This window comes from Populus euphratica, unplaced genomic scaffold, assembly GCF_000495115.2.
Source record: "Populus euphratica unplaced genomic scaffold, PopEup_1.0 scaffold62.1, whole genome shotgun sequence".
Lineage (NCBI taxonomy): Eukaryota > Viridiplantae > Streptophyta > Magnoliopsida > Malpighiales > Salicaceae > Populus > Populus euphratica.
The window spans coordinates 86834-96827 of NW_011499939.1; the positions used below are offsets into that span (position 1 = coordinate 86834).

General features: G+C 32.8%; 1 protein-coding gene across 1 annotated transcript; it reads right to left on the reverse strand.

Moving 5' to 3' along the window:
- Positions 1–2708: 2708 nt before the first annotated feature.
- LOC105136767 (serine/threonine-protein kinase tricorner-like) lies at positions 2709–9994 on the reverse strand. Its single transcript, XM_011042225.1, has 14 exons — positions 9842–9994; positions 9152–9400; positions 8664–8838; positions 8111–8194; positions 7435–7676; positions 6413–6638; positions 5947–6026; positions 5788–5872; positions 4546–4677; positions 4333–4446; positions 4096–4143; positions 3465–3552; positions 3316–3369; positions 2709–3225 (listed from the first exon to the last, which is right to left on the reverse strand). Exons 2-14 carry the CDS (start codon positions 9397–9399, stop codon positions 3077–3079), a joined length of 1725 nt encoding a protein of 574 aa, XP_011040527.1. The 5' UTR covers position 9400; positions 9842–9994; the 3' UTR covers positions 2709–3076.

The window sequence follows — 9994 nt, forward strand, 5'->3', positions numbered from 1 at the left end:
AGAAGGAATTCATATAATAAATTTTATTAATTCATATATTCTCGTGTCTCTTAAAGATTAAAATTCATATTAAATTAGAATTTAAATGATAAATAAAATATATTAAAAAAATGACGAGATTAATAAAAGCAAGAAAAAATAGGAACCGGTTCAAAACATGCTATGATTAACACTAGATTTTATATATAATCAAAGTAAAAACCCATATCAAATAGTAATCAAAGTCTTGATTATTTGTTTTATGAACACATATTCATGAGATCAAAAACAAAATCACTAATCCATCCGTAAATGTTGAGGGAGAGATAAACGTTATCTCTCGACGCCCCGTTCCTGCTTCTCACCACCATCCACGGTGCCTATTATCAAGGATTTAGCTAAAGAATGAGTTGGGTTACACTATATGAAGGTTAATTTAATTGACTAGAGAGAGGCTTGATTTAACTTTTTTAAAAAAATAATTAAAATGATATTTTTTTTATAAACTTAAAATGACAAGATTTTAAATTAAATATTCTAGTTAATTTAGATTAATCTATCTAACTAATGATCTAAATTTTAAATTAAATCATAATTTATAATCACGAAAGAAACAACTAGTATAAGCTTCTTCACAAAGCAATGCAATCCACGCCAGCCATTTTTATTTTTTTTTATTTAAGGAAGATCACAATCTTGAGAACATGAGACCATAATATATATATATATATATATATATATATATATATATATGGGAATCCATGCTATATATGCGCATTGGAAAGAGCCCGACCATCATCATAATTAATTTATAATAAGGATAATATTCAAAGAAAGGTTTTGGATAATTAAGCCCTTGGATTGTGTGGCATGTGACCCTTACCCAAGTGGTATAATTTACTCTACCCTAAATCTTTAGGGCATTAAATGGGGGATCGATCGGTCGATCTCTGAGAGATCCTAAGGCCCTTTAAGTGCAGATGAAGTTCAGAAAACCATAGTCATGCATTCACATCTATTTTTATGTTTTTCATCCACTTTATCGCTTGGGAAACAGCAAGAGCTTCTTTTCAATCATTAATTAAGGCCCTTGGGATTATAAATTAAAAACAATTAGGCTAGAAATCAGAGCACGGTATGGCGTAAGATATTGTAGCAAAGCTAGCTGTTTGATGCAAATGGTGGCATGGATTCTCTGTTTTGGAACGTCAAATATATTTTTATATTTAACAATTTTAGAAATTAAAAAATTAAAAAAAAAAGATGTCCAATTTTAGAAATTAAAAAAAAAAAAAAAGATGCCCATTTCATGTTGGATTCCATCTATTAACATAAAATTACATCTTCACATTCAACTGAGTGGCCAAGAAAAAGAGATGATGCGAGTGGGTTGGAAGTGAAGTAATTATTCTTTTTTTAAAATGTTTTTTTTTATGAGGAAATAAATTAAAATAATATTTTTTAATTTAAAAAAAAATATTTTTGATACCGACATATTAAAATAATCTTAAAATATAAAAAATTTTAAAATACAGTTTCAATTACATCCACAAATCCTAAAAGTGTTAACACTTTTATATTTAATGGAGACTCATGAATTTGGATTATCCTACTTTTGTATAATTTATAGGCTGGTGTCATGAAAATGAAATATAATGAGATTTTTTATAAATCAAAATCCTTAAATATTAAGAACACTATAACTGAGAATTTTTAAAATATTTATTTTTATGCTTTCATGTCACACTTGTAAAAATTTTTATATAGAGAAAAATTAGAAAATCTTAGTAACATTGAACAAGAAAAACTATTCCCAATTAAAAAGAATGCATAATATTACAAGATAGAAAAATAAAAATAAAACATAAAACATAAGATTAACTAATAAAAAACCTATTTTCCCAAAAAAAAAAAAGAAGAGCTCATGGAATCAATATTTAACGATCAAAGATGTACTCCGATATGCAGTAGTAGGGCCTTATATATAGTACGTATTGACAATCAAAAATCAATGATTGAAAAAAAAAATCTCTCCTCTACCTATGAATTGGGCCAAACCGCCATTGGGCTACTCCACCAAAGGCAACCCCATGGCAACACCAAGAGTGAGAATTTCAACCACGAGGCTGCATGTTTCTGCATTTATATTTATGCGTTGTTGAAATCACGTTTCCAAAAAAAAATTGAATTTTTTTATATAATTTTAAATTATTTTGATATTAATAAAATATATTTTTAAATAAAAAACACTTTAAAAAATAATTATAACTATACTCTCAAACAAATACCCTTTTAACATATCATGTTAATATTCATTTATTGCTTTTCCGATAATTTGACCTAATATTAAAAATAACAAAAACAATCTAAACTGAAATTACTAAAATAGACATCACTAGAAACTCAATATGCAAGTTTCGAACTTAGGTTTTTATTGAATCAATATCTTATCAGAACTAGAGCTCCAAGACTAGAAACAACAAATATTGGCATTAGTGGAAAGGGCTATGGTCGCAGGTTAGAGCCTTTGTGGATGCAGCAAATTTTTTTACAAAAGCTTCCTGTCTTGACACCCAACAAAACCTCGAAGGATTAGCCCTGGACAGTAGCCTGAAGATACCTCGGAAGAAAAGAGGAAAACCCTCACCCATGGCAAAAACAAGTCTAAGAGGCTTGAATATACCAAAATTCAATGCTAAGAATTCTCTTTCTTTCTACACTAGAAGGAATTGATGCCAAAATGAGTAGATATTGTAGTTAGTAATCACATCAAATGATAGTAAGAATTTACTTCTGTTATTCTACAGTTGAAGTGGATTCGATAGTCAACACAGGCTGAGGCCATGAACTATACCCTGAAGGAAAGAATTTGAGAATAAGAAGCTGATAAGACTACAAGTTACTTTGCCCTAATCTTTCTTTATCTAGTTGACTATACAAGAAATCATTTCTTCTACTTGGAGCATCAACGCTAGATACAACATACATATATTGTATTAACATTTTCTTCTTCCTGATTTGCATTACAAGAAATGAAAACCCTCCAAATCAATTGCAGCAACTATAAAAAATCACGGCTCAAGTGTGTGCTCTTCTACTATCTTCTTATAGGCTTGTGGTTGTGATGGTGTTGTGAAGTTCGAGTGGACCGTGGAGATAATTCAGGGCTTTCCGATACCTCGACTTGGGTGGGCAAGAGGTTTAGAAAGCTTCCTTGAGCATGCTGGTCAGAAGTATCAGGTATTTCTGCAAAAGGCATGGTAAAGTGGGAGTTAGAGAAAGTAGGTCGAACCCAAAGGAGGTTGAGATTCAGGGGGGGTCGACTGTGGTTTGTACCAAATAATGACTTGATAGTTGGTCTCTTTGGTGCAGTACTCTTTTTCCTCAACTCTGCATTCAAAACACAAATGAAGACGGTTAATCCTAATAAAAGATTTTCTAAACATGGAATCAAGCTATCCTAATCTTCAGGGTGATACACAGACCGACAGATGGCATGTCATGATCATTATTGACAATCTCGTAATTCTTGTAAGTGTAACCAACAAAGTTCACATCCTTTGATGGAAGCATCTGCAAATAAAAAATAAAAGTTAATGAGTTCATTTATCCAATGTTCCATAGAATATAGAGAACAATATCAGGGTACTATGAAACGTTATCACAGGTAAAAGAGGCATGACAGAAACAAACTCGTTAGATGCAATCAGGATGAACAACTACAATATTCCACCATAGCATAAAATGAAATGTTGATCTAGGAGTCAAAACAGTGAGCATTCCTGATATATTTTTGTTCAGCATAGGACAACGCAAGTTGCAGAAAGTGTTCTACCAAGTACTTGGAAAGCATCGAGTATGGAAAATTCCTAATTGAGAAATATACTTCCAATATTGCAATAATCCTACCATTCAGGAAAAGCTATTGCAGTTTTGATTTCAGTGTGTCATTGAAATAGCCAGTGCATCGTACAGAATAGGTGTGAATCACATGGCACTACATTTTTATTATCTAACTGAACTTGCACTGCACTCTGAATTCAGAGTCTAGCAAAAATAAATTTTACTGAAAGGAACACGAATCCATGTTATGATTTATGAAAAGTTTAAGCTTACCTTTCTCCACGGACCAGATTTTGATGAAGATTGCAGAGACGTCCCCAGCTGTATACATGGAATTATCAAACATGTCAATTGTCACTGAGTAAAAGCAGCAGCAAAAACAAAACAAGATGAAACAAATTCCAGCAAGATCAAAATGCACAGCGAACACCAATCACCATTCCCTTAGGAAAACGGTAAAGATACCTCTCAACAAAGGAACCAATTCACAAATTTACAGCCATTCCTTACCTCTTCAAACTTTTCAAAATTCTGCGTATCTAACTCATCTTTGACCTCTGGTTTAAAAGCAGCTTCTACCTGATATAATCTGTCCCATTCGGTGCCTTTAAACCATGTGTGTGACTGAGGTGGAAACAAGTCAAACGCATATTTTAGAAACACATGTCATCCCTGGATTCAGGAATTCAACTAAAGGGGAAACAATGGTTGAAGTATGCTAACTTTTATTTCATGAGCTCCTTTGGTCCCAAGCCTCTGTTCTACATTGCATAGAAGTTTTCGGATAAGGTCTTTAGCCTCAACAGACAGCTTAGCTTCTTCAGGGAATTTTAAGTGATTTCTCCAATTGACAATCTGCATGGATCAATTGACCATTGTTTGATAAAATTTATCCAATCAAATACAGCAGCAAACCATCACATGACATTAAGAAATATACATTTAATTTCAATTCAGAGGGAAAAGAAACATGTAATCCTATCAATAAGATGATAGTACAAGATATATCAATCAACAGCAGAACAAGCTTGTACGTATTCAGAGTAAATCAAGATTCAAAACTAATTCATATGGGGAGTCAGATCTAACACAGAAGTAACCCCTTAATGGAGTTATAATAAAAGTTTTACCAAAACAGACTTCTTTTAGTTTCCATGTTTCAGATCTTTTTTATAAGATTAAAGAAATTCTTAAATAAGCATGTTTCAACATATCATTTTTATCTTTCATAGTAGAAGGATCATTCTGCAGTACTGGATTTGATATTAAGTTATTCAAAAGTTTTCTTATGTTTTCTTATTTCAAAAGTTCTCTTGGTTCTTGAGTTATGCAGATGTGGTGTCTCTTAAAAGCACATTCCTTGCAAAAATCATCCTGCGGGAGAATAAATACAACCAAGTTGCTTTCACTTTTATCTTATAACCACTGTCAGTGATCCACATGGTGTTCTAGTTACATCGAAATATCAGGATCCACATCTGCTAGTCCAGATACTACATCGAAATATCAGGATCCACATCTGCTGGTCCAGATAGACAGACATTAGAGCAATTGCTACAATCCTTCCTGTCATGTACAGAATTTATCCCCTTATCTCACGTAAACTCCTGCAATATGTTTATTTCCTTAAAATGCTCTTTACGTGGGGAAATAAATGTTCTTACTGTCCTGCTAGATGAAAAGGGTTGAGACAAGGAGCATGACATGTGCTGCCATCCATAAGTAGTGGCATGCACAACAAACTAAATTGATTGCTGTATTTTTAGACTTTCAGTATCTTGTTATTAAGGAGAGAATTTTCTTGAAGTCACATATTCATGTCATTTTTACTCAAACCTCTAGAAAAATTAATAAAAAAATCTACCTACATAAACATGCATACATGTGTACAAACACATGCATGGGCACATGCACGCATGCTTGATACATAGGTATTTCTCTAATAGATGAAAATAGTTTGCTTACCTTTCTACATGTTGACATAGGTTCTTCAGAATAGAAAGGTGGATATCCCACAAGCATTTCATACATAATTGCCCCAAGAGACCACCTAATAGACATATTAATTAACAAAAGGAAAAAAAAATAGAATTTATCAAGCATGCCACTAGTAAGGAAACTAACCAATCACACTCCATTCCATAGCCTTTCTTCAATAATACTTCAGGGGCAATGTAGTCTGGAGTGCCAACCGTTGAATATGCCTGAAAAGCAAAATATGAAAATTAATACATGAAAGAACTGAGCATATGAGGAAAACTTGAAAGCAGAACTGCGAGAAATGACATGAAAATATCAAAATTTAAATGGGTCTTTGCAGCTTCCAAACTAAAGTGCATAGCAGAATAATATAAGCATCAGTATAACTCATTTCTTTTAGTTAACAGCTTACAAATTTTTAGAAGAAACAAGTTTCAATTTTAAAAACCTTAAAAATTAACTGTAGAAAATAATTCCAAAATGAAGAGACAGAAAGCAGAAATGCATAATGGCATCCATCAATTGATGCTATTTTGTTTTATCAAGGCAAATCTCAGTATTAAATTATCCAGAAAACATAGTTTCTATAAATATAGCTGAGAGATCATACCAATGTTCGCCTATTCTTCTGCCAGTGAACAAGCTGTTCCTGCTGTGTCCGCCTTGGCGTAGGAGGTTTATTGCCCTCTGCTAAAGGTTTCAAGTTCCTTCCACCTGCAGAATCATCCTCCCTAAAATTTGGAAAGCTACTGCTGTCTAAGGGCTTACACAGCCCAAAATCTGAAAGCTTCATATGGCCATTTTTGTCGAGCAACAAATTATCAGGTTTAATATCCCTGTTATAGAGGTAAGAATAGATTCTCAACATCCATGATTGTAAGTGTATAGCTGAAAATTTTGAAGCAATATGAAAATAAAAGGTGCACAAAATTACAAGTCGTGAAAAAAAAAAAGATTTGTGCAGCTAAAAGACAGCTACTAATACACCACCAACAGCAATACATAAAAAAAAAAGATTTGTGCAGCTAAAAGACGCAATACAAATTCCATTGAAAAAGGCCAAAAACAAACTTGGTCAGGTATACCACCCACTAGATATGTTCCCTATAACAACTAAAAAGTCAGCATATCATCAATATAGCTTAAGAAAAATGGATATGAAACAAAAATGTTCACCAGGGCACAAAAAAAGTAAGGATTTGATATATACATTTTCATCTGTTCAATGTCTACATCAATCTTTATCAATGGTAAATGTTCTTACAGGTATGCCTCATAACAACTTGATGGTGCCAGCATTCCCAGTTGAAGCATTAACAAAACATGTCTCATAAGGCTTCTATATTTGTACTTATGATAGCACTCACCTTTTTGAACCACCAAATAGGCAATCCTAATCATTCATCTGAAGCATGTTAAGGAACATGCAGCACGTATTAATTTTGAAAGCCAATTTCTTCTTCAGAAAATCTGAGTATATGAGTTCCCACTTCCCCGTATTAAATATATGAGGGGCATTTGTATTCGATGCAGATAAACATAGTATCAGTTCCACATAGATATAAACCATGTCCACCCAATAACAGAGACAGAAGTAATGAAACAAAAGGCATCAAAAGATTAAAAGGAAACCTGTGGATGTAGTTGTGCTTGTGAATAGACTCAATTGCAAGAACTGTCTGCCCAACATAAAACCTGGCCTCGTCCTCAGTTAAGGTATCCTTGCGCATCAGCAATGTCATCATGTCACCTCCAGGGAGATATTCCATGATAAGATACAAATATTCATCATCTTGAAAGGAACAGTAGAGCTTGACGATACAAGTACTGTCAACCTCGGCAAGGAGATTCCTTTCAGCTTTAACATGTTCCACCTGAATGAGAAAGGAAAGAGAGTGCAAATAGGGATGAATCTTGCTCGTAGGACCAACTAGATGAGATATCTGGTGTTTAGTGGTGAAGTTTCCATCACAATCCCATTGATAAAAAATAAAATAAAAATTGAACAGGGTGTAATTTAGCTTTTCTTTTCGAAAGACACCTATTTCTTCATCAAGCCTGCAGTTTATTTCTTTATAGCATTTTCTATTAAATGATATGGCTGACACAACTTTACAAGCAAGTAGTGAAGACCACAATGAACATCAATCTAAAGCACTTTTTGAAAAACTGGGGGGCATGTTTGGCCAATAATGCAAATAGTAGGGGAGAATAACAAAATTCAGCACCGCCAAAATGAAAATAAAGTTGATTGGACAAATAAATTGTCAAAATACATTGATCTGAATGAAGCACCACAGCGACAAACCTGTCCTCTACGAAGCATCTCGGATTTCTTGAGCTTTTTCATTGCATATACATTGCCAGTAGTTTTTTCTCTGCAAAGTCTCACCTATAGTGACCACATATGCACCATTAGTGAAATTAAGAACTCCTGGATGAAAATTGCACATGTAATCACAATAATATAACTATATGGAGTTCATTGGCAAGAGGTAATGGCAAAAGAACAGGAAGGACAGAATTTTAAAAACTTCAAAACAATAACAACATGAAAATTTCCTCAAAACAACTTTTGACCGACTGAAAGAGAAATGAAAAGTTATCTTATCAGCCCCAAGAAGATAATATAAATCAACTCATCAACAAGACTACTGAATGAAGACACAACTTCTAAGTTTCTTAGCATAAAATTTATTTTTCTACTCTCAAGACTTCCGAACAGCCAAAAATCATACAGCTATATAAAAGAATTCATTGCATTCATAATCTAAGAAAGCACTGGATAATATAAATATCAAACTGCTTCTAATGCAACAAAGAAATAATAACTTAAGTTTAAAAAATGAAAGGAGAAATACCTCCCCAAATGCACCCCTGCCAATGATGGTCAAAAGTTCAAAATCATCGACCCCCATCTTATGTCTTTGACGACGCATATACTCAGTTTCCTTCTCCTCAAACTTCTTCAGTATATTCATCTGTTCTTCCCGAGTAACGTCCGCATCTGCAAGCTTCCTCTCCAACATCCATCTCCTACATTGACCAACACACCATTTTAACTACAAAAAAAAAAAAAAAAAAAAAAAAAAAAAAAAAAAAAAAAAAAAAAAAAAAAAAAAAAACTCTAACAAATCCAAACCCCAAACAACATACACCATCCAATTCGACTAACCTAACACATTCAATCTATATTCTCAAAATTCATTTAATTTCCCCGTGAATTCGATTTGCCTAAGTACCGGTACCCATGTCAGATTATCCGGTCAGTAACCAACACAACCACTCTAACCTAAAAAAATGTTCCAAAAAAAGCAAAAAACTTTAAACCCCAAAAATTCAAACTTACCTCTCTTTCCTGTCCTGCAAATTCTTCATCTGAGCTTTATAATGATTCTCAATATACTGTTTAGCTGCATCCACTTTCTGCTTTGTAGCATGTGAAGGTGCATCATTAATTGGTGGCTTACTACCACTATTAACAACACCAACACCACCATGATTATTCTTCTTTACACTCTCTGCTGCAGCTTCTTTCTTTTTTGCATTACTACTCCCTTGCTTAAATATCTTAAACCAACTCCTTGATGACTCCATTCTTTCTCAAATCACAGAATTTCAATCAAAATCACAGCAAAAACAAAAATCCTTCTTTGTAATCACAAAAAGATACAATCTTCATCACAAAATAATCACTTTCCGAACACAAAAAAAATTCAAACTTTACTACACTTTTGTGTATAAAACACAAAACCCTAAAGAATTTTAGCCCAGAAAAAGGAAATTTAAATGGAAAGGATACAAATACAACTAATTGTGAACTGTTTAGACCATGGTGTTGCTTGGGTTTTGAAAACTTTCCTTATAGATCATGAATCTCTTAATCCAATGAAAAATAAATAAAACTTCTATATGGTCTAAATTAGCATATAAAGCACAATAAACATTATGAAAAAAAATATTTTTGGATATCAATCTAAAGGAATATAAAAATTTGTTAATATTGAAATTAGAATTAAAAATCATAAGAAGAACTTACTTGATTAAAATTATTCACAAGTGAGAATCAAGCTAGGAATTGAAGTGGTGGTGCATTTCTTTTCTTATTTCTTTTTTTTTTTTTCCCTTTTCCTACTACAAAATTGAAGAACCGAAAATGGGAAGAAAATAAAACATGGAATATATATTATAA

What these genes read in the sequence shown, in the direction of transcription:
- LOC105136767 (XM_011042225.1), bottom strand. Translation starts at nt 9,399, where the DNA reads ATGGAGTCATCAAGGAGTTGGTTTAAGATATTTAAGCAAGGGAGTAGT. An exon ending in ATTTTGAAAAGTTTGAAGAG is followed by an intron (nt 4,144 to 4,332) that starts GTAAGGAATGGC and finishes CCATGTATACAG; the next exon opens with CTGGGGACGTCTCTGCAATC. An exon ending in AACTATCAAGTCATTATTTG is followed by an intron (nt 3,226 to 3,315) that starts GTACAAACCACA and finishes TGCCTTTTGCAG; the next exon opens with AAATACCTGATACTTCTGAC.